General features: G+C 39.6%; 2 protein-coding genes across 16 annotated transcripts in view; one reads left to right on the forward strand and one right to left on the reverse strand.

Moving 5' to 3' along the window:
• The window catches only part of APAF1 (apoptotic peptidase activating factor 1), a 94,607-nt gene extending 68,647 nt beyond the window's left edge, over positions 1–25,960 (forward strand). For 6 of the 8 annotated variants that reach the window (XM_055238663.2, XM_063614302.1, XM_055238667.2 and 3 more), the window contains 7 exons: positions 2,875–2,991; positions 5,954–6,079; positions 13,729–13,848; positions 14,180–14,305; positions 15,958–16,083; positions 17,714–17,857; positions 22,955–25,960. In XM_055238663.2, the coding sequence (XP_055094638.1) occupies positions 2,875–2,991; positions 5,954–6,079; positions 13,729–13,848; positions 14,180–14,305; positions 15,958–16,083; positions 17,714–17,857; positions 22,955–23,101 (906 nt within the window). In that variant the 3' untranslated portion in view covers positions 23,102–25,960. The remainder of the gene's footprint in view (positions 1–2,874; positions 2,992–5,953; positions 6,080–13,728; positions 13,849–14,179; positions 14,306–15,957; positions 16,084–17,713; positions 17,858–22,954) is intronic. The other 2 variants (XR_008650267.2, XM_055238668.2) reach the window with 2 other exon arrangements.
• ANKS1B (ankyrin repeat and sterile alpha motif domain containing 1B) overlaps positions 25,319–27,519 on the reverse strand; it is a 1,261,284-nt gene continuing 1,259,083 nt past the window's right edge. For 7 of the 8 annotated variants that reach the window (XM_055238636.2, XM_055238637.2, XM_055238650.2 and 4 more), the window contains one exon: positions 25,319–26,161. In XM_055238636.2, coding sequence (XP_055094611.1) covers positions 26,087–26,161 — 75 coding nt within the window. In that variant the 3' untranslated portion in view covers positions 25,319–26,086. The remainder of the gene's footprint in view (positions 26,162–27,519) is intronic. The other variant, XM_055238632.2, reaches the window with a different exon arrangement.

Consider the following 27,519-nt stretch of genomic DNA (forward strand, 5'->3'; position numbering starts at 1 on the left):
AGGAGCACTGGAGTTCAAGAGCAGGTTGGCATCGCTGTGCTGGTGGCTAAATAAGGTGTCATTGCATTGACAGAGATGTCCTGGAAGTGGTGATAGCGTTGTAGATAGTGGCAGCAAGAGAAAGCAGATGCCTCATGGAAGATCAAAACACAAGAGGCTATCTATATGTTGGTCAGCCCAAGCAGAACAGCAGAGTATGGACCATTGAAGGAGGTGTCAGCATGTGGAGCTGACAGCATGTGACTGTGACTTGTGGCTGAGGTGGTAAGAGCAAGCAGCCAGATAAGAAGGGCAGGAGGTGGCATGGCTTTTATGTGAACTGGTGGGACATTCTCCCTTGCCCTGAGGATTCCCTGAGACATAGGATTGAGAAGGACAGAAACCCTTTCATAGTGAGGGCTAATTTTCTTTCTTTTGTTTTTCTTTTGAGACAGTCTCTCTCTGTTGCCTAGGCTGGAGTGCAGTGGCACGATCTTGGTTCACTGCAACCTCCGCCTCCTGTGTTCAAGAGATTCCTCATGCCTCAGCCTCCTGAGTAGTAGCTGGGACTACAGGTGTGTGCTACCACGCATGGCTAAATTTTGTAATTTTAGTAGAGACAGGCTTTTGCCATGTTGGCCTGGCTGGTCTTGAACACCTGACCTCAAGTGATCCACCCACCTCGGCCTCCCAAAGAGCTGGGATTATAGATGTGAGCCACCGTGCCCGTCCTAAGGTTTTTTATTTATTTTTATTTATTTATTTTTTTTATTTTTAGTAGAGGTGGAACTATTTTCTCATAGTATATTTAGGGCCTTTCATTAGCTCTTTAAGAGCCCGAATATAGCTTGAGTTAACTTTTTCCATATGGGTTTTAGAAGTGCTTTATTAACTTCTAGGGAAAGGTTTTGGCAGTGATAACATAATCTTATGCCATCTTTTCGTTTGATTTTTCTTGATTTGCTTATTGAAAGATAGGGAGCATGAATGTGTGTGAGAGAGTGAAATGAGATAGTGATGTCAAGCTAGAGAGGAGAGAGAGGAGCAGAATAGAGAAGACGAGAGTAATAGAGCACGTGTGGAAGGTCTGAGAGGAAGCAAGTGATTGAGACAGATGGACAGAGGGTAGGACAGAGTTTAATGAGTTGTAATTCAAAAAAATTTTTTTTGTAGAGATGGGGGCATCTCGCTATGTTGACCAGGCTGGTCTCGAACTGCTGGCCTCAAGCACCCCTCCTGCCTCAGCCTCCCAGAATGCTGGGATTACAGGCAAGAGCTGCCATGCCCAGCTCAAATCTTAACAAGTTGTAAAGCTGTAGAGCTCAGCTTGTTGTAGTGGAGAGAATAGTGACTTTTCACTAAGGAGACCTAGGTGTAAGTTCAGACTTCTTTATCAACTAGTTCTGTGATGTTGAATAAATTGTATCACCTCGTTGAGTCTCAGTTTGTAAGGTCCTTTTCATCTTTACAGTCTCTGAGCTAGTTACAGGGTCAAAGTAGAATCCAAATTCAGGAGAAGATACTGGGAGTAAATTGCCTTGGTATGTGGTAACTTCTTGTTTACTGTGGGTGTCAAAATCGCTGTAAGTCACCTCTGAATATGGCTTGCTTTGATTTTACAGGTTTTACTATTGTCCTCAATATGCTGATTAGGAGCTCCTAATGCACAGTACTTCTGGGGTGAATTGGGATATGGAATTCAATGTGAATTTCTCATTAACTGTTTTTTAGAAAGCTGATTCTTCCACTTGGGATATTTCTACTCCAGTTTTCTTGACAAATTTAGTGTCCTCATGCTTGTATTTCCTTTATTAAATTTGTGCAACCTTTCTTTAATGACTGTTGTAACCGTGAGACTTAAAAAGTCATCTGTCTATAAAGGTATCATTCTATGTCAGTGGTTGTGGGAGAGTTTAGAAGATAAACTTAAATAGTTTCATTTAAGTGAATAAAACATTTTTTAGTTACTACTTAAAGAGCTCTTGAAATTAATTTTCGAGAGAAGGAAGATGTTCAGCTCTTCGTAGTTCAGTTTTCATTTTGAATATCTAATAGATCAAAATGTGCTAGGTAAAATAACGTTAAGGAAAAGCTACCTGTGATTGATTCTCTGTAATCTTTGTACCAGAAACAAAGATGACTGCTTATTTCATGTTGAAAAATAATTCAAGAGTTTTAGTTTATGACACTAAGAGAGAGGTATCTGAATTGATTTAAGCTTGAGAAATATTTTCCCAGGTCACATGTTTTAGATGAGTGATAAGGCATCATAATTCATGGGATTTAAGCATTGGTACAGATTATGAAATTAGGTAATCTTTGTTTAAGCATTGTAAATCCAGCTACGCAAATTATGCTTATGAGTTCTTCTCCATTGTTCTCACTGCCCCGGCTCCAAGAGAAGGAATCTTAATTTACACTGTTTTGTGAGTGATTTGGAGGATATAAGCCCCATTTTAATTTGTCTTTTTATGTCTGTCTCAGTCTTGTTTGACCAACAGCTTTGAAATGTAGCAGAAAAGTATATTTTAACAAACGATAGCCCTATTAAAAGTGGGCTTTGTGAAGAAATGGAAAACGGTGTGGAGCTAGCTGTGGGATTACAAATCAGACAGATGTGTCTCAGGAGGCGGGCACAGCAGCTGCTTTTTAAACCTTGGAATGCTCGTTTTATTTTATGAAAATGTATTTGAACCACCAAAGTGGAATGAAATGAAAGTGTGAAGTGCTAAATGCAGCTGCGAAGACTAGGATATGGCTTTGTTGTTCCCCTGAGAGCTCTTGTTGGTTATTTTCTGTGTTTTATTTTGTTTTTTTTTCAATTGAAGCCTCTGTTCTGAAGAACAAAAACTGCTCTTACAGCCTAATAACTGATTTTGCCTCATTTTTCATTAGCTCATTAATGGAAAAACAGGTCAGATTGATTATCTGACTGAAGCTCAAGTTAGCTGCTGTTGCTTAAGTCCACATCTTCAGTACATTGCATTTGGAGACGAAAATGGAGCCATTGAGGTATTCAGTGCTAGTCTTCAGAATCTTTCTGTACAGAATTAATTAAAACTAATTATATGTCTGGCATTGTGCACTTCTATTTTTATTTATTTTTGAAATGGGGTCTTGCTGTGTCACCCATGCTGAGTGCAGTGACACGATCACAGCTGGCTGCAGCCTTGACCTTCTAAGCTCAAGTGATTTTCCCACTTAAGCCTCCTGAGTAGCTGGGACTACAGGTGTGCGTCACCATGCCTGACTAATTTTTTTTTTTTTGTAGAGATGGGGTCCCCTTATGTTGCCCAGGCTGGTCTCCAACTCCTGGGTTTAAGCGATTGTCCTGCCTCAGCCTCCCAAAGTGTTGAGATTATAGGCATGGGAGCCGCTGTGCCTGGCTATTGTATACTTTTTTTTTTTGAGACAGGATCTCACCTCATTGCCCAGGCTGGAGTGCAGTGGCACAGTCTTGGCTAACTGCAGCCTTTGCCTCCAAGGCTCAAGCAATCCTCCCACCACAGCCTCCTGAGTAACTGGGACTTCAGGTATGCACCACCATACCTAGCTAATTTTTCTGTTTTTGTAGAGATGGAGGTTTCACCAGTGTTGCCCAGGCTGGCCTTAAACTCTTGGGCTCAAGTGATCTACCCATCTTGGCCTCCCAGAGTGTTGGGATTACAGGCATGAGCCACCACATCCAGCCTATTGTACACTTTTATACTAAATAAATCTTTCTGTGATCTGTTAGTCATTGTTCTGTTAAAATAACAATCATCTTATCCAGTTGGCTGTATATTTTTCAGATTTCCTTTATTACTGTTTCTCATGCTTTTTGTCCTTTTATGTCCCTTATTCTCTACTTAGTTGTTTGGCTGTTCTCCACATATATAAAATACTATCTATCAAGATTTCGCTAACTATGCAAAGAGCATTTTTTTCTCCTCTTCTTAGAAGCCCAGCCATGTGGGGTATAAGTTGTTTCCATTTCGGTACTGATAAGGCTCATGGGGAATATAGATGCAGGGCTGCCTGTGCTTGCCTGTTCCACCAATCCTTGCTGTTCTACTTTTGGTGGCAGAAGAACCTCAGTTCACCACCTGAAATCCTTAATTTATCTAACAAGACCAAATAGGTAAAAATAGAAACACTTTGCAAGGCAAAAATGTAGTATAATAAAAGGCATTTTGGGTAAAAATATTGTTGTATTTATCACAAGTGAAATTCATCACAAAAGCACATTTTCTCTAGCTTTATAATGGTTTTTCAAAAACATCGGTTCCTTCTCTCACTTTTTCTCACCAGGTGTCTGGGAATTATTTTTTAACCAATTACTTATGGCACTGGCCACAGTTATTTACTTTGGATTCATTTTCTTAAGGAATTACACAAATATTCTCTAGTCCATATGGCCCCACAGAGAAGAGACTATATGCTTAGACACAAAGTGAAGAAGGAAGCATCTACACAGTGATCTCAATACTCTTACATATTTGCCATGGCCCTTGTGTCATGGATTGAGACTTCAGGCTTTGTTTTCTCTTTATTATTGTGAAAAATTTATTTATCATTTGTTAAGATGTGTACTATTCTGGGATAAAGTACATCATGGATATGTATTTCTTAAGCAAGGGATAATTGTATGTTTACAGGTGAACCTTAGACTTCATCTCAGGCTCATCTCTCAAACTGTTGTGTATTATTATTTATTCTTAAAGAGTCCTTGGTTTCCCTTTTCTCTTTACCTTGATGCCAAGTCAGTACCACATTCTTTTGCTTTTTACCATCTATCTTAAAGTAAGTCTTTTAGATAGTTTAAAAATAAACTCACAACACACATATGTGCTTCATCCACATCGTTAGTTCCCTCAAAGTCATCAAATAATATAAATAATACATAATGAACCATGTGAAATTACCAGTATTTACCTACAAAGTGGCAGTTTCATATGGTGTAGCCTCATATCATCAAATAATAGCAACTACCATTTATTAACTGTTTACTGTGCCAGATGCCCTCACTGAGTTCTTATAACATCCTGGATGTTCGGTGTTGTTATGCTCATTTTAAAGATGTCTAAACTCTTATTTCCACAGTTTTCATAAAATCAGTAAGTGGCAGAGCTAGGATTCAAACCTAGATCTCTGAGGCTATGTGCTCAACTGCTATGCTATCCTGCCCTTGCCTCATAGGGTTTGTGAGATCGTTCATCCTGCTCATGTAGGAAGGTTCCCATTCACACAATTCCCCTTTGTTTTCAAGGGGCTTTTCTTCTAGACATGTGGGTTAGGTTTGAGTTTCTGGTGTCTCCTGCTTTAGCGTCATCTGTATTTTCCTTAGGCTTTCTTGAGTACATTTTAATTTGGTCAACGAAACATATTTCCTCTCTTTTTGTTTTTTTGGTATGAGTTCATTTGAAAGCCTTTTTTTTTTTTTTTTTTTTTTTGACATAGTCATTATCTTTTGGATTTGTTACTACTTTTATTTGGAGTATTATTAGTCTTTGGCCCTCTTAAGTATTCTCATTGCACTGCCTGCCAGCCTTCTCATATTCTGTCTCCCTCATCTTCTTTTATCTTTCCTTGTTTGTGTTGTTTTATGAATAATTTGCCTTCTCATCCAGGACTGACTTACTTTCTTCTCTCTTATCCATCTTAAATGTCTTTTTTTTTTTTTTTTGGAAGGCAAGCCCAGACAGCCACTTGTTTGATGAAGTGGGTAGTTGAGTACTCAGAAGGACCACTGGTTCCTACTGCTGTCTGATGATTGCAGTGAGTGTTTTATTTTAGGGTGCAATATGTTTGCATGTATGCATACATAGTGTGCATATATATAAATGTGACATTCGTTTGTTTTTAACTAGGCTGGAAGCACCAGATGGAAATTCTGTACCCTGTAGTCTAATTTTAGTTTAATATCTTTGGGGCGTAATGCCTATGTGTTGCTTAGTTTCTTCATATTAATTTTCTGTGTTTTTCTGCTTTGAAGATTTTAGAACTTGTAAACAATAGAATCTTCCAGTCCAGGATTCGGCACAAGACAACTGTATGGCACATCGAGTTCACGGCCGATGAGAAGACTCTTATTTCAAGTTCTGATGATTCTGAAATTCAGGTGAGAGGGAGGATGAACTCTTAACATATTTAATGCTGATTCTAGCAAAGGAACACTATGATTATGCCTAAAATCTGGTGTATATTTTAAACACATTACTTTGGGCATACATTCAGATTATGCACATGGGCTTAGATGAAACCTATGGGTGTTTCATATTTTTCTGTGGGTGAGGCAGACAGTTTATCTTAGAACCCTCTGTTGGAAGGTTGTTTATTTTGAAAATGAAGGGTTTGTTTGCATTTTCTTGCCTGTCTTGGTATTTGGATTTGTATCAGTAAGTATACTTTTTGCCACATTTATGTAATTTCTCTTTATTTTTCTTTACAGTAGTAAAATCCAATGGAAATCATTTCATTCTTTCCTTTTAAGAACAAAATGTTTATTACAGGAATGAAATTCTGTGAAAAGAGAATGGTTTGACATAATAAAGAATTGTGGATATGGAGGCCTAAACTTATATTCTTTTAAAATTTACTTGATTATTAAAGTCCCAATGCACATTATTTTAAAATTCAAATAGTATTACAAGACTTATTATGAAAAATAGACCCCTTTCCCCCATTTCTCATTCTCCAGAGGCACCACTTTTAGCTGTTAGATGTTTCTTTTGGTATTACCTTCATGCCTCTGTATGGCATGCTTATAGTGCTCTTCTTGATTTTCCCATTTGAGAAGTTATCTACCGAATTCCCTACAGGACGATGTCGCTTTTTTTCCTCCTTCCACCTGTCCTGCCTTCAGCTTATGTGCATGCACACGTTCACAGACACTCATTTATCAATCCATTTATCCCAATTATAACGAAATTTTGTTTAGATCCTTTCTGTTACTATGATCACTGTGTACTAAGGGTACTGTGAATGCGTTTTAGGAAAATTTGACCTTTGGGTGTAGTTGGAAATTATTTTACACTAAAACTTTGAAGACATTGCTCCATTTTCTTCCAAGTTCCACAGTTCATGTTGAAAAGTCTGAAGCCATTTTGCTGCCTAATCTTTCTCTCTGGAAGATTTTAGGATCTTCTTTTTATCCCCAGAATTTTGAAATTTCCTGATGATACACTGTGGTGTTAGTTTTTATTCATTGTTTTGGACATTCAGTCTTCCTTTTCAATTTGGAAACCTATGATTTTCAATTCATGGAAGTTGAATTATTTCTTTGATTCTTTCCTTTTTTATTCCAGTTTGCTTTCTCTTTTTGTAACACCCATTATTCAGATGTTAGATCTCCTGGACTGATAATCTAGTTTTCTTTTTCCACATTTCATCTTTCTGTACTGTGCTTTATGTTTTTTTCTTTATTTTATTTTTTTTTGAGATGGAGTCTCACTCTGTCGCCCAGGCTGGAGTGCAGTGGTGCGATCTTGGCTCACTGTAACCTCTGCCTCCTGGGTTCAAGCAATTCTCCTGGCTCAGCCTCCTGAGTAGCTGGGATTACAGCCATATGCCACCATACCAGGCTAATTTTTTGTGTTTTTTTAGTAGAGATGAGATTTCACCATGCTGGCCAGGCTGGTCTCAAACTCCTGACCTCGTGATCTGCCCGCCTCGGCCTCCCAAAGTGCTGGGATTACAGGCATGAGCCCCCGCACCTGGCCTACTGTGCTCTATTTTCTGGGAGTTTTCCTCAGTTTTGCCTTCCAGCCATTTTATTGAGTTTTTCATTTCTACTAGTATATTTCTAATGCGTTAAATTCTTATTTTGTAGATAGAATATTTTATCTCTCTGAGGAGATATACACACAGGTAAATATATATATAATATATATAGAAATTACACACACACACACACGTAATTTTTTTTGTTTTTTTTTGAGACGGAGTTTCACTCTTGTTGCCCAGGCTGGAGTGCAGTGGTGCGACCTTGGCTCGCCGTAACCTCTGCTTCCTGGGTTCAAGCGATTCTCTTGCCTCAGCCTCCTGAGTATCTGGGATTACAGGCATGCACAACCACACCCGGCTAATTTTTGTAAATTTAGTAGAGATGGGGTTTCTTCATGTTGGTCAGGCTGGTCTTGAACTCTGGACCTCAGGTGATCCACCCGCCTTGGCCTCCCAATGTGCTGGGATTACAGGCATGAGCCACTGTGCCTGGCTTATATATATAATTTTTTCCCCATAAATTTTTGTTTTGCTGCATAGTTGCTGTTCCCTCCAAGTTGCTTTTTTGTGTTTGGTTGTTTTGACCTCCTATTTTGAAGGCCTCCTTAGCTCTCAGTGGTCATTAGCTACCAGAGATGTGTACTAAACAACTGGTTGAAAGCTCTGTGTGTTGACTGAGATCTTCTCTAAAGTTTCCTGAAAGAGGAAACTTTGTTGTGAGTATCTTCGGGTCCTTTGTCTTGGTCTCCTCAGATTCCTAGAGAGGAATTTTCTGGTCTTTTGCCTGGAGGATAAACCTGGCTGGCAGGTTCTCAGAGCTAAGGTGGGGAAGAGAACAGGAAGTATTAATAGATGTTGGATCTCAACATTTAGTATGCACACCTTCCCTTGATCCCTCATTCTCAGAATTGTAATTCTACCCTCTGTTGTGCTGGTGCCTTTAAATTCAGAGATTCTTCTTTCTAGTTTGCTGTCACTGTCTGTCTACTTTCTTCCTTTTTTTCCCATAGTAAGTTTGGGATTCAACAGCAATTTTCTTTACTTTTTCTTTTTTTTTTTTTTTGAGACAGTCTTGCTCTATTGCCTAGGCTGGAGTGCAGTGGTGCAATCTCGGCTCACTGAAACCTCCACCTCCGAGGTTCAAGTGATTCTCCTGCCTCAGCCTCCTGAGTAGCTGGGATTACAGGCACCTGCCACCACATGCAGCTAATTTTTTTGTATTTTTAGTAGAGACAGGGTTTCACCATGTTGGCCAGGCTGGTCTTGAACTCCTGATCTCAAGTGATCTCACCTTGGCCTCCCAAAGTGCTGGGATTACAAGTGTAAGCCACCGTGCCCGGCCTTCTTTTTTATATGAAATCAAGTTTCCTAAACTCCTTGGAGGAGTGGGGAAGTCCAGCATTTCTAGCTTCACAGCTCTGCAGCTCCTTCTCTTATTTTCACGAGGCATTAAAAATATGGCCTTACCGGGTGCAACGGCTCACACTTTTAATCCCAACAGTTTGGGAGTCTGAGGTGGGAGGATTGCTTGAGGCCAGGAGTTAGAGACCAGCCTGGGCAACATAGCGAGACCCCATCTCCACAAAACAAAATAAATAAGCCAGGTGTGGTAGTGCATGCCTATAATCCCAGCTACTCAGGAGGCTGAGGTTGGAGGATCGCTTGAGCCTAGGAGGTCCTAGCTGGAGTGAGCTATGATCATGCTACTGCACTCCAGCCTGGGCAACAGAGCAAGTCCCCATCTCAAATATATAATGGCCTTGTTCTTAGGAGATCTCTTTGCTCCATCTCCTTCCCTCACAGTTATTTCGACCTTCTCTTTCCTTCGTTGCCCTTATCCTTGTTCTACTCCATTTGGATTAAATTCCTTGTGGTTTCTCCTCATTGTAGGGTTGTTCTGGTTAATTTTGAGAGCTCACAAGGCTCACACTGCTCCAGTCCTCCCAGACTGTACCCAGCCCCCTCACACTCAGTGTCTGCTGCTCTTCTCTAGTTGTTCCATTGCACTTTCCGGTGAACACTGTGTGGCTGTCTTAGGATTCTCTGCCTCCTAATTCCTAATACTTATATTCTTAGCCCCACCCTCATTTCTTCCTTTGGGTATACTTAGTGCCTTCCATTTTTGAGCATTTTGGGAGTTCAAAATGCCTATTTTGTTGCTTTAGACTTTTTCTTTTCTTTTCTTTTTTTTTTTTTTTTTTTTTGAGACAGTCTTGCTCTGTTGCCAGGCTAGAGTGCAGTGGCATGATCTTGGCTCACTGCAGCCTCCGCCTCCTGGGTTCAAGCAATTCCCCTGCCTCAGCCTCCTGAGTAGCTGGGACTACAGGCGCGTGCCACCATGCCCGGATAATTTTTTTTTTTTTTTGTATTTTTTTTAGTAGAGATGGGGTTTCACCATGTTGGCCAGGATGGTCTCGATCTCTTGACCTTGTGATCCTCCCGCCTCAGCCTCCCAAAGTGCTGGGATTACAGGCGTGAGCCACCGCGCCTGGCCGCTTTTGACTTTTTATAATGCCTTTATAAAGGATTCTGTTTTCTTGACTTTGCTGAGTCAGTTACCATTCTCTTGCTTTCCAGCCTCCCACATTTTGTTGCTGTTATCTCCTTTCTCATTCTTTTGACCTTGCCATTTTAGTAGGGCTTTAGAAGTGAAGGAGATAATGCATATGTTCAATGGAAGTTATTATATTCTTTTATTTAGTATATATGTTAATTGTGGTGAGAATATTTAATTGTATTGTTAAAAACTGTTTTGGGAAAAAGATCTTTTAATGCTATGTCTGTGTGAGTCCTAGGAAGCAGGATGATTGGAATGAAATTTGGCTTCAGTACAGAAACTTATTTGTTATAGGCTCCCATGACACTGGTGTTCTAGCTGTAAAACTCAGTGTAATAGTCACCTTTCTTCCTCTCCAGATGTCTTTGGAATGGGTAAAACTAAAAACTACATCTGATGAAGTTCTTTTGAGACATCGTATGCTATGTAGTCTTTCTATCAAAAGTTAAATTCATAAGGTTTTTATGACCAGCTTGACGATTTCAGGTATTCTCAGCTAGGGGGAAGAATAATTTCTAGAAATATTTTTAGGAAAGGAGTTAGATTATATTTAGAAATATGAGTTAAGTAGTTGTGTTTCTTCCTCTTTTTCTGTTCTACTCAGAATACTTTTTACATTTACAGTGTTTTAAATGTAACAAAACTCTATAGATATTTTCAAGAAATGACTGGTTGGGTTTTGTTTTCATTTTTTAAAGTTTTTGTAAATGATGAAATGGAGGTTTGTTTTAATCATCTCTGTATCCCCAAAGCCTGGAATCCAGTAAGGGTTCTGTAGATCTTTGCTGAGCTGAAGTTATTGCCAAAGTTTGAAGAATCAACTCACCTGATTATAGCCCTTAAGATTGTGAAAATTGAGGTCTACTTTGGTAGTTTTTGATCCTTTACCTTGAGGTAAATAAAGGACAAGTATTACCCATGCTTACATGAGCCAGTATATAAGACTATGTTAGTTCTTGCTGGTATGAAAAGTTTCCGGTCAGGCATGGTGGCTCACGCCTGTAATCCCAGCACTTTGGGAGGCCGAGGCGGGCGGATCACGAGGTCAGGAGATCGAGACCATCCTGGCTAGCACAGTGAAACCCGTCTCTACTAAAAAATACAAAAAAATTAGCCAGGCGTGGTGGCGGGCACCTGTAGTCCCAGCTACTCGGGAGGCTGAGGCAGGAGAATGGCATGAACCCGGGAGGCAAAGCTTGCAGTGAGCTGAGATCCCGCCACTATACTCCAGCCTGGGCAACAGAGCAAGACTCTGTCTCAAAAAAAAAAAGAAAAAAAAAGTTTCCTTAACATTTCTACAATTTAAATTTTATTCATATAGTTGAAAAAATTCTACAAGTATATATACATTGCAAAAATAGTCAATGATAGAGACATCCCCAAACTCAACTTTTACATTTGACTAATGGTGGTGGAAGTTTAGTGATATTAAGGCTATTCAGTTATCACAGTATGTTTCCGTGCAACAACAATAACAAAAAATCACTCATCATCATTGCCTAGTCAGAAACCTTCTGTAACAAAAGCTGCAAAGGCTATTCTTAATCTGCCCTCAGAGGTTGTCAAATTCTTTGTTATATCTGCTCAGGAAGGCTGTCTGAGTTCTTGATGCAGAGGGCAGAAGTAAGATACTAAGTTAGAAATGAACATTGAATCAGGCAAAGCTAGATTAGGCAGTGTCTGTAAGCTAGGAGGAGCTGTTCAGCATAGCCATTGATCCTCCAGTCCAGTAAAGCCCAGAAAGCAGGAGGAGAGAGCCAGGAGTTTCCTGGTAGAAATGGACTAAGGTCTTTTATGCTTAGTCACATGGGGTGCCCTTCTTCTCTGGTATGATTTGGGAAGCCAGAAATGCCTCCATTTCTTCCCCTTCCCCCAGCATATCTCATTGGGTTCTTAGAATATGAAAATTACTAATTCATTCTCTTTAGAATTACTCTCACTTCCAGTTCATCTTCTAAAGTTCTCTTGCTTGCATACAAGACCCCGTGCTCCTGATAGCCTGCTTCTGTGAATGATCATTCTGAGGCAGAAGATGAGAGATCTGAAAGCCAGGGCTTGGTGGGGAGGGTGACTGCTAAATGTGGTGGAAAAAGAAGTAAAAAAAAGGGGAATAAGAGATGTCATTTATTTTAAGATTTTGCCTAGGTCTGATTAAAGATATTTCTGCTGTTTAACATTGGCCAATAAAAAGCTAGACTCAGAATGTTACTCATGTGCATACCTGTAGTGGTGGCGGCTTTTTCTTTATCTTTTTGTTCTTTTGGAGCTGGCCTGTTTTCCCATACCTCAGAATTTTAGCTTCATCAGGCCCATGGGGCTGTTTCTTTGGATACCTTCCCAACCTTTTTTCTCTTGTGTTTCTTCTGCGTCTCCTATGCTCTAGTCAGATGGAATCATGAGCAGGTCCCTTTTCACGTTTCCCTGCTCCTGTACTTTAACTCCAACATTTATTCCCTTTGAAGAACCCTTCTCAGTTTGTGCATCACACTTTCAACCCATTCCTCAAGCCTACTTTGAATGTGCTGTCTCCACCAGATTTTCTGTAAGGAATTACTTTTTTTGAGTTTCACAGAACTTTTATCTCTATCATTGTATCTTCTATCGTAGGACTTTTTGGGTTTGTTGTTGTATTTCTCATTTTCTTTGCTAAACTCTTAAGTTTCTTTATGCTAGATCCTTGTTTGATTCCTATTTGTCTTGCATATAGGTACTAAATAGACATTTGTTAAATAAGTTAATTTGAAGTCAAGTATTAATAAAGCTCTAAATACAGTTGCTTTGATTTAGTAATTAAGAGATGTCCTTTACATAGACATAGCATAAAAATAAACTTCTGTGTACCTCTGTGTCTCAGATACGTTTGTATACATATTTTGTGCTAGTTACTCATGTTCTTTCTCCCCCCTCCACCCCTTTCCTTATGTCTGAGGAGCTCCTCCTGAAGCTCCACGTGAAAAACAATGCCTTCTTACTTCCGTCATTTTGAGGATTGTGTTGGAGGATAGCTGAGGTATTTGAAGCTTGGAAACTCCATGTTCTGTTTTGAAGCTGCTTTGATCAACTGACCTTCCCAGGCCAGCTTCAGTGGGGCCAGGATCTGTAGACTTCCCCAGCTTGTAGGTTCAGAAATCTGTGACTATGTGATTAGGATAATTTTCTCAGGAAAATTTAATCAGATGGTGAGCTCACTGGCATATTTTTTTTTTTTCTATCTTCTGGTATAATTAACTGTTCTCCAAGCAACTAAAGAAAACAAATTTTATTTGGGAGGAAAAGTATTTTATTTTGCCCCTAGTCAATTTACGTAACCCCAGCTTCTCTCTGTCTGTAAAATGTGGACACCACAGTCTTCTCTATTATTCTTCTGTGTTTTACTGAAATGCCATGTGAGTAAAAGACTTTAGACAAGAGAATGTACAGTCTCTCCACTCCTCCAATGAGATAGCATTGGGGGAGGATTATAACAGACTTATTTCTTTGATATTCAGGTATGGAATTGGCATTTGGACAAATTTATCTTTCTACGAGCCCATCAGGAAACAGTGAAAGACTTTAGACTCTTGAAAAATTCAAGACTGCTTTCTTGGTCATTTGATGGAACAGTGAAGGTAATTTAAAGTATAAATTTGTTTTTTTTAAAAAGTATTCTCATATTGCAGTGATTATATTGAGACAGCCAAAAGCCACTGTGAGGCTAATTACTTAATTAAAATTTTTTTATTTTTCTCATGCTTGTTTTCTGTTCATTGCAGTCACCTACATCTGCTGTGTTTTAATGAGCATTTATACTGTTAGTCACATTTAAAGTAAAGGGGTCAGAACAGCCAGTGTATTAAAACTCTTGTTTTATAGACCTGTCTTGTAGCTGATTATGCTTTTTAATATAAAATGTTCTTAAAAGTGTCAACCTCCAAGTGTTTTTTTTTTTTTTTTTTTAAGGTATGGAATATTGTTACTGGAAATAAAGAAAAAGACTTTGTCTGTCACCAGGGTACAGTACTTTCTTGTGACATTTCTCATGATGCTACCAAGTTTTCATCTACCTCTGCTGACAAGACTGCAAAGGTAGGTCAATCAATTGAAACCATGCATAAAACTTTGGTAGTGGTTATGTATAATGAGTTCAAATAATATATGCAACAGGACATAACAGTTGCTCTCTACATGTCTGTCTCATATTTTGTGATCTTTTGGAGGATGCCCATTGGCATTTAGTTGGTATCAAATGAATGAAATGAAATACATTGAGGACTTCTGATTTCTCCCTTATGGATTACTTTTTGTCTATAACTAATCAAATGCAACCTCTACTGCATATTGTAGGCAATAAAAATCATTGAAAGGGATTTACATTTAATTATACACTGACAATACAATTTTAATATAATTAATGTAATATAATTGACATGTGTCTAAAATCACATTCTGGTGAATGATGCTGCTTGGTGGGGGACCTCAAGTACTCCCTTCTCTCCTTTTTTCTCCTTCTACCAATCTTTCCAAACTATAAACCTTGGAATTGTCAGGGCTGTATCCTGTCTTTTGTGCTCTGTTGATGACTCTTTAGTGCATCTTAGAGTTATCTTCTCCTCCTTGTCACCACCCTGAAGAGCATGCTTTCCTCCTCCTCCACTGGTGGACTGTCCCGGCATCCTGCCTCTGGTCTGCACCTCTTCCACTTTATCTTCCATACCACTGCCTGTGTCCCTTGTTGAAACACCTGTTACCTAACGGTTTATAGGCCAACTACTTAGCTCATCAGCATCTTTTTCTGCTGTATTGTTTCCTCTGTGCCAGCCTATTTTCCAACTTCATCTTTTTGTGCATGATGCTAACTTTGGTTTGATAAACGTTCTACTCTTTTACCTTGAAGCATTATGACTCATCCTTCTAGACCTAGATTTGATGGCAGCTCTTTTGAAGCGTTTCCTGACCCTAAAGCAAGGTTAGCTGCTCTACCTCCAGTGTTTCTATTACATTTTATTCATTTGTTAGAACATTTACTTCATACAACTGTTCACTAACTGCTCGTGAGCCTGTCTTCATGATTAAACTATAAACTTTTCAAGGATAGTGACTGTAGCTAGTTTATCTTAGTGTACCACTAGTTCTTAGCTCACAGTGCTTGGAACTTGGTAGTTCTCAGTATGTGGTTGCTAAATGATGTTGACAAAACCATGAGACAATATTGAAAGGAAAAAAAAACCCAGCATTTGGCTGCCAAGAAGTAGGCTAGTAGAGTGACTAACCTTTAAAGATTACTTGTCACATGCTAGTAATTTCGCTCTCTATAATCTCATTTAACCTTCACATCATAGGTACAATTGTCCTCATTTTACAGATGCAGTGTCTGAAGCTATAGAAGCTTATATGAGTTATCCTAGTCACAAGAATCTAGTGAACAGTGGAGCTAGGACTCATATTCAGGTCTGCTTCACTCCACAGACTGCTCTTAGCTGATTCAGTGTTCTTCTTTCTAGGTCTAAAGTAAGGAAGGAGTGACATTGATCCTGGAGCTGAATTTAACTTGAGTAAATAAAGGGAAACTCAGAAAGATTAACAAGGTTGCATGCTGGAACTTGGGCATCTCATGAAAGTTTATGAATTGCCAGTTACTAGAATGTCCATGTGATTGAATTTATGGCTGAATAGTAATCAAGGCCGATGCTTATTTTGAGTGTATGTAGCATTGCTAAACAATCCTAATTGCCTTCCAGATCTGGAGTTTTGATCTCCTTTTGCCACTTCATGAATTGAGGGGCCACAACGGCTGTGTGCGCTGCTCTGCCTTCTCTGTGGACAGTACCCTGCTGGCAACGGGAGATGACAATGGAGAAATCAGGGTAGGCTGTTTGCTGACATGAGAGCACTGCTCTTCTTGTAGCTTGGGCTAGCACTCTTCACAGTGGGGACCTTTGTTCACCGGCCAGGGAAGCATAGTCCTGAAGTTGTGGTTAGATGAGGCATTCTTTTTGTTTCTTGTGCACATTGTATTCACAGCTGCACTCCACTGCAGAAGCGGATTCATTTCAGAGTTAGAGTGAAGCATTCCCTGTATATGTGAGGATGCAAGTGCTCTAGTCATTTGTAGTTCATTCTCTGCCATTAGCTTGAGAATGATTCATCTTAATTCTTGGACTTGAACCAAAGGTTGTTTTTGATAGCAGAATTTGAGGAAAATAATTTTGTAAATTATGGTCTGGATTATAAATGAATTGCAAATTTTGCTGTTTTCTGTGCTGAAAGAAAAGATCTCTTTAGCACTATACCCATTTGATAGCCATTTCCAGTGTGGTTTGTTGCAGTCCCCTGTGGACTGCCTGCCTGTTAAACAGTGCAGAGGTTCACATTTCCGTCACTGGGGGGCAGCGAAGGGCTCCTAATTGAGTCAGAGTCTGCATGATAGGCCAGTTTTTATTACTCTGCAGTGCTTAAGATACACATACAAACCATGCCAATTTTATTTAGAAAACAATCTATTTTTTTTAGATATATAATTTTGACTTTTAGAAAACAATCTTTTTAGGAGGCTTAGAATGTTGTTCTCTTTGTGTCTGTGGAAATATAGTACCATATGGAAAGTACTGCATGCTGAAAGATTAGAAATTATGGAAAAGGAGTCAGTTGATTTAGTTGTGTCAGACGAATTGGGGAGCTGATTGGAAAAGTTTGGGCATTGGGATGACTACTTTAGTAACCAGTATATATGAGGAAGGTGGGGTTTTCCCCCTTTCATTACAAAGGAGGATTTAAAACTCCAGGAACAGGTATATAGTACAGAAGACTAGGAGAGTATACAGTTTGCAGGAATAGAGGTGTTATCAGATGGGCTTTCCAGGGAAATTAAGATTCTTCTGCTTGAGGACTAAGTAACCAACCTTCTCTCTACCAGTCACATAAATGTGTGTCAGCCGAAGTGGCAGGGCTGCTTTGGAAATGTTCATTTTGCTCTGAGTTCGCATCTTTGGATGAAAGTGCTCCTTTACCAGTTATGAGGTGGTGTTTCATTTTTCAGCCACTGCAGGAAAAGGTTGTCTCCCTTAAAATTGTGTTATTTTAAAAATTTTTGTTGGTACATTAAAAAATTTTTTTCTCCCTGATTATTCAGAATATAGGACAGTTACTGATTTTTGTATGTATATGTACTATCTTACTGAACTCTTTCTAAAGAGTTTTTCCATTTGGTTCTCTTGGATTTTCTAGGGAGAGATTTGCAAATGATTATTTTCTTTTACCATTTATGCCTCTGTTTCTTTTTCTTATTATGGTGTACCTTTATTTGAAAAATTAGAGCACTGCTTATATATTAAATGCCACTGGAAATAAATGGCAATATTAGCATCTGTCATAGGGTTGTTTATAATAGTCTAGTAAAATAATTTTAGAATACATATATATGGACATATATATGTTTTAAAACCAGAGAAGCTTCTGGATAACTCTGTTAATGAATTGTGTATCATGTTTACATAGATATGGAATGTCTCAAACGGTGAGCTTCTTCATTTGTGTGCTCCGCTTTCAGAAGAAGGAGCTGCTACCCATGGAGGCTGGGTGACTGACCTTTGCTTTTCTCCAGATGGCAAAATGCTTATCTCTGCTGGAGGATATATTAAGGTAAGAGCTCCCCAAGAACTGTGAAAGAAAATAATAGCCTATATTATACTTTCCAAGCTATTTTCACTTCCTGTTTCTCAGTTGGGCCTTTTACAACCCAGCAGAGTAAAAAGGCTGCTACTCCGGAGGCAAAGGTGGGAGGATTGCTCGAGTCTGTGAGGTCAAGGCTGCTTTGAGCCATGATTGCACCACTGCATTCCATCCTGGGTGACAGAGCAAAACCCTTTCTCAAAAAAAAAAAAAAAAAAAAAAAAAAAAAAAATCTGGCGGTAAAATGAGTTTAGTAACCAAAAAAAAGAACAGAAAAAAATATTGAAAACAAAAAAGAACCAGAAAAAACTTTACAAAATAATTAAAAGCCAGGCACGGTGGCTCACGCCTGTAATCCTAGCACTTTGGGAGGCCGAGGCGGGCAGATCACCTGAAGTCAGGAGTTTGAGACCAGCCTGGCCAACGTGGTGAAACCCTATCTCTACTAAAAATACAAAAAATAGCCGGGCGTGGTGGCGCACGCCTATAATCCCAGCTACTTGGGAGGCTGAAGCAGGAGAATCGCTTGAACCCAGGAGGCGAAGGTTACAGTGAGCCGAGATCACACCATTGCACTCCAGCCTAGGCAACAAAAGCAAAACTCTGTCTCAAAAAATAAAATAAATAAATTTAAAAAATAATTAAAAAGGAAAAAAAGAAAAAAAAAAGGCAGTTACTTTTATCCCCATTTTATAGTGATGAAACTGAGATCCACAAGACTACTTTCCTCAGATCTTGGGGAAGCTTTGGTGACAGTGGCAGGGATGCCCTCAGTCCAGAGCTGTCATACTGCCTCATGCTAAACTTGGGGCATTAGAATGACTAGCAAGTTGGGTGTTTAACTTAGTTCTGTTTTCCATGTCATTCACAATTAACTATGTTGGTTGAAAATCTTTAAGAAAACATATTTTTGAAATTTCTTCAGTAATAATAATAGCAGCATTATATTGCTTTATAGTTTACAAAACGCTTCACTCCCCTCATCTTACTAGCCAGCTTTTTGAGGCTTAAATTTCATTCTTGGTTTACAGATGAGGAAAATGATTTTCTATGGAGGTTATAACTTTCCTAAAGTTACATAATTAGTGCCAGCTGTGGTGACTCACACCTGTAATCCCAGCACTTTGGGAGGCCAAGGTGGGCAGATCACTTGAGGTCAGAAGTTGAAGACCAGCCTGGCCAACATGGCAAAACCCCATCTCTGCTAAAAATCCAAAAATTAGCTGGGTTTTGTGGCGGGCACCTGTAGTCCCAGCTACTTGGGAGGCTGAGAGGTGAGACTCACTTGAACTCCGGGGGGAGCGGAGGTTGCGGTGAGCTAAGATCACACCACTGTACTCCAGCCTGGGCAACAGAGTGAGACTATCTCAAAAACAAACAAAAAAACCAAAAATAAAGTTACATAATTAGTAAATAGAAAAGCCAGGACTCAAACCCAGGTCTCTGCCTCTGTTTTCTCTAGCTAATTGGCTTTTTAAAACTTACTAGTGATTGAGGCCATGATTTGAATGTGTTGTGGTGCTTCAGGGTCATATTTTTGGTGTTTTTTTGATGCATCTTTTATCTATCCACTCAAAAAGACTGTGCTGAATGTCCAGTGTGTGCTAAGCTACTGCTGTGTGGCACAATGTTTATGGCTTGGTTCCTGCCTTTCAGCAGCTTACAGTCTATGGGGGAAGCAGGTGGTAAACCAATAAAGTACCTAAAGTTTAGAAGGGGTCTGGGACATGCTTTCATGAGGGAGGTGGAAGCACAAAGGAGAGGAGTGACCAGACCAACCTCAGAGAGTTAGCAAAGGCTTCACCTGGAGGGGAATGCTTGAAGTGAGTCTTTTGAATAGCAGTTTACTTGTAAAAGTGGTAGAAGATGATACTCTATATCAGTGGTCCCCAACCTTTTTGGCACTAGGGACTGGTTTCCTTGGAAGACAATTTTTCCACAGATGGGGTGGCGGTAGGAAGTGGGCGGCGGGGGATGGTTTCAGGATTAAACTGTTCCACCTCAGATCATCAGCATTAGATTCTCGTAAGGACTGCACAGGCTAGATCCCTTGCATGTGCAGTTCACAGTAGGGCTCCTGCTCCTGTGAGAAACTAATGCCACCACTGATCTGTCAGGAAGAGAAGCTCAGGTGGTAATGTTCACTCACCAGCCACTCACCTCCTGCTCTGCCGATGGGTTCCTAAAAGGCCGCAGACCAGTACCGGTCCATGGCCCAGGGACTGCGGACTCCTCTATATTGGGCTGATCACTTGGACATTCTGGAAGCTTTTTCATTTAAAATTGATTCCTAATAAGATCTTATGATACTGTTATTTCTTACTGAAAACATTCAAGTGTAGGAGATGATTCTCATTAATTGTCTAAGGCAGGATAAGTGTTTGGAAATATTTGAATGACTGGTGTTTTGGTTACATGAGACCCACACGGCTGCAATTTTACCACCATAAGAATCTAACTTATAAAAAAGATAAATTAGAGGACAGTTTTTAGCTTTATGAAAGGATGTACTAAGGGGTACAAAAATACAGATAAACAAAAGGAGTAATTTCTAGTATTTGATAGTACAGTAGGGAAATTATAGTTAACAATTTATTGTATATTTCAAAATAGCTAGAAGAATTATAATGTTCCCAACACAAAGAAAAGATAAATGTTTGAGGTGATGGATATCCCAGTTATCCTAATTTGATCATTACACATTGTATCACATGTACCCCCAAAATACATACAACTATTATATATCAGTAAAAATTTTTTTTAGAAAAGAAAGGATGTATGTTATCCCTTTACAAGGTTTCATTGAAAACACAATTCTGTTTACAAAATGTTGCATTAACCTACATCTTTATTCAGTTATTAGGAGATCCTGAGAAATAACCACCAATTGTTCTCCTTTAGTGTAAAGATAAACTGGAACTCAGTCTGCTCTGGGGATGATGCTTAGAGGAGAGTCATTGCTGTCTGTGTTGGAAGCTGGGGAGTCTTCGGCTATATTAGCTGCTGACAAATTTAACTGCTCAGCTTTGACACCAAGTTTCTAGAGACCACATCATTTGATTCTCTGGCCTCCACAGAACGCCATCACATAATTGAGAGTCTGGCTTATAAGATGTTACAAAGATCAGTGACCATATTTGCAGAGTTCTTGGGGAACCTTGAAATAAAGCAGCAGAATAGGTTTACATACTATAGATGTTATGTCTTAAGGGTGAAAGAACTTCTAGCCTACGTATTTAGTTTGTATATTTAAATGACAATCAGGCTGCCTTTGCCTTCTGGTTTCATTACTAGCTTATTCAACTGATTATGATATAGCCCAGCCTGCATCTACCCAGCATGTTAATGAGACTATCCAAAAGCACAGAGCAAATTAAAAGTAAAAAGGAACAGCTGCTGTAGTGTCCAAGAAAATAGGCCTTTTGAGCCTGTTTACTTTAGAATCCAAGCTGTATAAATTGAGTGCCAGTAAGATAAAGTAGGTATCCAGAAGTTTAGAAAGTTCTTAACTTTCAAATTATTCCTATTTATAAGTGAAAAAATAATTTAGCTGTTTACCTGCATTATGCCACAGAGTACACACTGAATGACAAGAAATTCACATTAATTCATGTGCATGAAGGGAAAGCTGATCTGAAGTATGGAATACATGGTGATAAATGGTGGTGTGCCATGACTTGGTGGCAGCAGAGTGTAATGGTCAGGAGAGTGGGCTTTAGCCTTGAGATAGGCTGCCTGAGTTCAAAGCCTGCCTCTGCCACTCATTAGCTTTGTGACCTTGCACAAGATTGTTTAACTTCTGTGCCTTGATTTTCTTACTGTAAATTGATGTAATGATAATACCTAACTCATTTCAGAGATTTCCCATATACCCCTTTCCCCCACAAACACATAGCCTCTCCCATTATGAGCATCCCCCCACCAGAGATGTGCGTTTGTGACAATTGATGGATCCACATTGACACATCATTATCACCCACAGTCCATAGTTAGGGTTTGTTCTTGGTGCTGTACATTTTTTGGGTAGTTGAACTAAGTGATCTCTAAGAGCCTTAGTGACTGAAAACAAATGAATCTCAGGTTGGTGGAATGTGCTTGATTACATTGTTATTTTACAAAGCAAACTTGTGAGTTCTGGAAAATCCCAAGTTAGTGCATGCTGGTTCAGTGAGGTTTACCAAAGTCCATTGAGTATACTTTTAGCAGTTAGTATTACTAATGGTGAACATGCTTAGTTGACCCACTCACATGGGAAAGACAGAATGCTAGGTACTGCCATAGGTACAAAGGTGGGTGACACTATTATCGTGTTCATAATACTCAAGATCATGGTGAGCTTGAGGCCTTTTCAGAATAAGTTTACGTGTATTGTCTCTTGCGCCCATTTTAGCTGTGAGATTGATGGGCAAACTTTATGATTCCCATTTGTTAAATGAATATAAATATTATAAGCAAATTCAGTGATTGGGAAGGAAAGGAAGGACTTGGCTAGAGCCCTTGGTACGTTTGAGATGTTCAGTATTTGTTTAGTAAATAAATAATATAGATTATTTTATAAAGAAACTTGGTCAAGGGCTCTTGCATCACACCTGGGAAAAGGGAAGATTCAGTAGAGAGAACATTGCTTCCTGCAGCCCATATTATGAATAGTTTGAGTCTCTGTCAGAATACTAGTCTGTGTCTGCAAAGGGGCATTTGAGTGAAGAGAGGGGCAATCTTCTGCCCATTTTCCTGAGAAGGACATGCAGACAAGAGAGTTGAGTCCGGCCACTGCCGTAATGGACTCTGTAGCTTCCTGTCTGCAGCTCTCAAGCAGGCTGCATGTTTCTCCAGCACAACTCACAGTTGGAGTTAGGTGTAGGCAGAGCAGTGAGGCCATCACCAGTGTTCATCAGGAAAAGGCTGACCAGGTTGAATAGTATATTCAGCATTAAATCAGAGACATTTTCCTCCTGTTTGCTTGAGTTCGGTTGGGGGGAGGAGATAGGGCACAGGATCTGCTGGCACTATAAATTGTCACACAGTGTAATTACCAATCTAATGAGAATTTTATTTTTCTCTGAACAGTGGTGGAACGTTGTCACTGGGGAATCCTCACAGACCTTCTACACGAATGGAACCAATCTTAAGAAAATACATGTGTCCCCTGACTTCAAAACATATGTGACTGTGGATAATCTTGGTATTTTATATATTTTACAGACTTTAGAATAAAATAGTTAAGCATTAATGTAGTTGAACTTTTTAAATTTTTGAATTGGAAAAAAATTCTAATGAAACTCTGACATCAACTTTTTATAAAGCTCTGAATTGTTTTGCAGTATTGCATTCATTACAAAAGTGTTTGTGGTTGGATGAATAATATTAATGTAGCTTTTTCCCAAATGAACATACCTTTAATCTTGTTTTTCTTGATCATCATTAACAGTTTGTCCTTAGGATGCAAATGAAAATGTGAATACATACCTTGTTGTACTGTTGGTAAAATTCTGTCTTGATGCATTCAAAATGGTTGACATAATTAATGAGAAGAATTTGGAGGAAATTGGTATTTTAATACTGTCTGTATTTATTACTGTTATGCAGGCTGTGCCTCAGGGTAGCAGTGGCCTGCTTTTTGAACCACACTTACCCCAAGGGGGTTTTGTTCTCCTAAATACAATCTTAGAGTTTTTTTGCACTCTTTAAATTTGCTTTAAAAATACTGTGTCTGTGTGCATAGTCTGCAGCATTTCCTTTAATTGACTCAATAAGTGAGTCTTGGATTTAGCAGGCCCCCCCCCCCCCACCCCGCCTTTTTGTTTTTTGAGACGGAGTCTTGCTCTGTTGCCAGGCTGGAGTGCAGTGGCGTGATCTCGGCTCACCACAACCGCTGCCTCCTGGGTTCAAGCAGTTCTCCTGCCTCAGACTCCCGAGTAGCTGGGACTACAGGCGTGCACACACGCCAAGCTAATTTTTGTATTTTTAGTAGAGATGGGGTTTCACTATGTTGGCCAGGATGGTCTCGATCTCTTGACCTCATGATCTACCTGCCTTGGCCTCCCAAAGTGCTGAGATTACAGGCGTGAGCCACCGTGCCTGGCCAGGCCCCTTCTCTTTTAATGGAGACAGGGTCTTGCACTATCACCCAGGATGGAGTACAGTGGCATAATCATACCTCATTGCAGCCTCAAACTCCTGGGTTCAAGCAGTCCTCCTGCCTCAGCCTCCCAAGTAGCTGAGACTACAGGCATGAGCCACCACACCCAGCTAATTTTTAAATTTTCTTGTAGAGACAGGGTCTCACTATGTTGTCTAGCCTGGTCTTGAACTCTTGGCCTCAAGTAATCCTCCTGCCTCAGCCTCCCAAAGTGTTGGGATTGCAGATGTGAGCCACTGGCCTGGCCTTCAGCAGTTCTTTTTGTGAAGTAAAACTTGTATGTTGGAAAGAGTAGATTTTATTGGTCTACCCTTTTCTCACAGGTCTAGCTGCTGGCAGCCCTGTGCCATATCTGGACTCTAGTTGTCAGTATCTGAGTTGGACACTATTCCTGCTCCCTCTGGTTTCTTACATATCAGACTTCTTGAATGAACCTGATCTTTCCTAATCCTCACTTTTTTCTTCTTTAAAAAGCAGTTTCTTCACTGCTAAACGTTAGTCATTGAGGTGGGGCCAATTTTAATCATAAGCCTTAATAAGATTTTTCTAAGAAATGTGAAATAAAAGTAATTCCATTTACTTTTAGATGAATGGCATTGTGAATGCCATTCTTTTAGTGAATTTCAAGAGAATTCTCTGGTTTTCTGTGTAGTTCCAGACGAGTCACTGTAACTCTAGAAGATTAACCTTCCAACCAACCTATTTTCCTTTCCCTTCTCTCTCTCCCCCTCCTTTCCTTCCTTCTTTCCTTTCTCTTCTTTTATCTCCAAGGTTAATCAGGAAAAATAGCTTTTGACAGGGGAAAAAACTCAATAACTAGCTATTTTTGACCTCCTGATCAGGAACTTTAGTTGAAGTGTAACTCTAAAGAAACATTTTCTCTGAAATATATTATTAAGGGCAATGGAGATAAATTAATAGTAGACATGGTTCCCAGAAAATATAATCAAAATTCAAATTTTTTTTTGTTTCTGTAACTGGAACTAAATCAAATGATTACTAGTGTTAATAGTAGATAACTTGTTTTTATTGTTGGTGCATATTAGTATAACTGTGGGGTAGGTCGGGGAGAGGGTAAGGGAATAGATCACTCAGATGTATTTTAGATAAGCTATTTAGCCTTTGATGGAACCATAAATACAGTGAATACAATCTTTTGCATTGTTAAGGAGGTTTTTTGTTTTTAAATGGTGGGTCGAGGAGCTAGTTTACAGGCTTACTGTGATTTAAGCAAATGTGAAAAGTGAAACCTTAATTTTATCAAAAGAAATTTCTGTAAATGGTATGTCTCCTTAGAATACCCAAATCATAATTTTATTTGTACACACTGTTTAGGGGCTCATCTCATGTAGGCAGAGTATAAAGTATTACCTTTCGGAATTAAAAGCCACTGACTGTTAAAGTATAACAACACACATCAGTTTTTAAAAAGCCTTGAATGGCCCTTGTCTTAAAAAGAAATTAAGAGCCAGGTGCGGTGGCACGTGCCTGTAATCCCAGCCCCTCGGGAAGCTAAGACAGGAGGATTCGTTGAGCCCTGGAGTTTGAGTCCAGCCTGGGTGACATAGCAAGACCCTGTCTTAAAAGAAAAATGGGAAGAAAGACAAGGTGATATGAGGAAAGAAGAGATACCTAATATAACGGAGCTGCAAATTTCATGGCAGTTCATGCAGTTGGTCAAGAGGAGGATTTTGTTTTGTAGTTTGCAGATGAGCATTTTTAAAGCATTTTCCCTTGCTGTATTTTTTTGTATTATAAATTACATTGGACTTCATATATATAATTTTTTTTTACATTATATGTCTCTTGTATGTTTTGAAACTCTTGTATTTATGATATAGCTTATATGATTTTTTTGCCTTGGTATACATTTTAAAATAGGAATTTAAAAAATTTTTGTAAAAATAAAATTCACAGAATTGTTTTGAAAAACATTTTTGGATTGTTTCATTCTTTGCTTGTCATTTATCTGTTGATTAGACCACTAAAGTGAAAGATTCAAGCTAAATCCATCAACCTTTCTATCTAGGCTTTATCAGCTATATGTAAATTCAATTCTGTCAAAATTTTCTGAGTGCCTCCTCAGTGTGTCTCTCTGATGGTTCCTGCCCGGTGTGGCTGGCATGAAGAAGATCCTGTAAAAAAGAGAATTCATTTATTTATTCACTTAGTTTGTTCATGCATTTGTTTAATAAATATTGAGATGTACCATGTGCCTGGCATTGTTGTAGGTATTGGAAATACAGGAGTGAGCAAAACAAAATTGTTGCTCTACTGCAGTTAAGGGCCAGGGAGAGGCAGAAAAAGTAAATAAGTAAAGTCTATAGTGAATTCGGTGGTATGTACAAGTGGAGGGGAAGGGGTTACAGTTTTAGATGGACTGGCTCTTTCAGAAGCTGACACTTGTACAGACCTGAAAGATGTGAGGAAGTGAGCTATGCATCTGTCGGGAAACCATTCTGAAGGGTACAGTAGGTGCAGACTCCAGTGGGATGGCTTGGTGTATTCTGGGAGCAGCCAGACGGCCCACGTGGCTGGAGAAGGGTGAGTGTGAGGAGTCTAACAGGAGAGGCAGAGAGGAATTAGGGTAGCTCCGGAGGCTGCCTCTTAGGCCACAGTAAGGACTTCACTTTTGACTCTGGGAGCCAGTGCAGGAGTTTTGAGCAGTGGAGTGGTCTGATTTAAGCTTTAACGAATCACCCAGGCAGTGGGAATCAACTGAAAGGGGAACCAGTAAGAAGCTTTTGTAATCATCCGGACAAAATGAAGGTGGGCCAGACTAGCGTGGCAGCAGCAGAGCTTGTGACAAGTTGGATTCTGGACACATTTTGAAGATAAGAGTTAATAGGATTTGCTGATGGATTGGATAAAGGTTGTGAGAGAGACAAGAAAAGAATGATGCAAGATTTTAGCCTGAGCAACTGGAAGAAGAAAGTTGCCTTCAGCTGAGATGAAGAAGACAATGAAAGCAGCTCTGCGGACACGGTAAGTTTGAGAGGCCTGTTAGACCTCCAGGTGGGGATGCTGAGTAGGCGCCTGTTAGACCTCCAGGTGGGGATGCTGAGTAGGCGGGATGCAAGGCTCTGGAGTTCATGGGAAAGCACCACCTGGAGGTAGAAATCTGAGAGTCATCAGTGAATTGATGGTATTTAAAATCAGAGGAGTAGATGAAATCAGCAGTGAAGTGGGTGTAGACAGAAAAGACAGGGGGCCCCAAGACTGAGTCCAGGGCAGTCTGGAGATCAGTGGGATGAGGGATAAGCCCAGGAGAGTAAAAAGGACCAGCAGAGACTAAGAGTTGCAAATTAGTGTGGTAAGTACAGTGAATGCAGCAGGCATGGGCCCCTTAACTTAATGTCTTCTTGGCCCGAGTCCTTGATCAGTCTGCTTATTCACCCACCTGTCCTGTACTCCTTGAGCATCTACGTGCCAAGCACTGTTTTAAGCAGCAGAGGAAGCAATAAATAAATACATTTGAGTTGTTGAGAGATCA

This window comes from Symphalangus syndactylus, chromosome 13 (genome assembly GCF_028878055.3).
Source record: "Symphalangus syndactylus isolate Jambi chromosome 13, NHGRI_mSymSyn1-v2.1_pri, whole genome shotgun sequence".
Classification (NCBI taxonomy): domain Eukaryota; kingdom Metazoa; phylum Chordata; class Mammalia; order Primates; family Hylobatidae; genus Symphalangus; species Symphalangus syndactylus.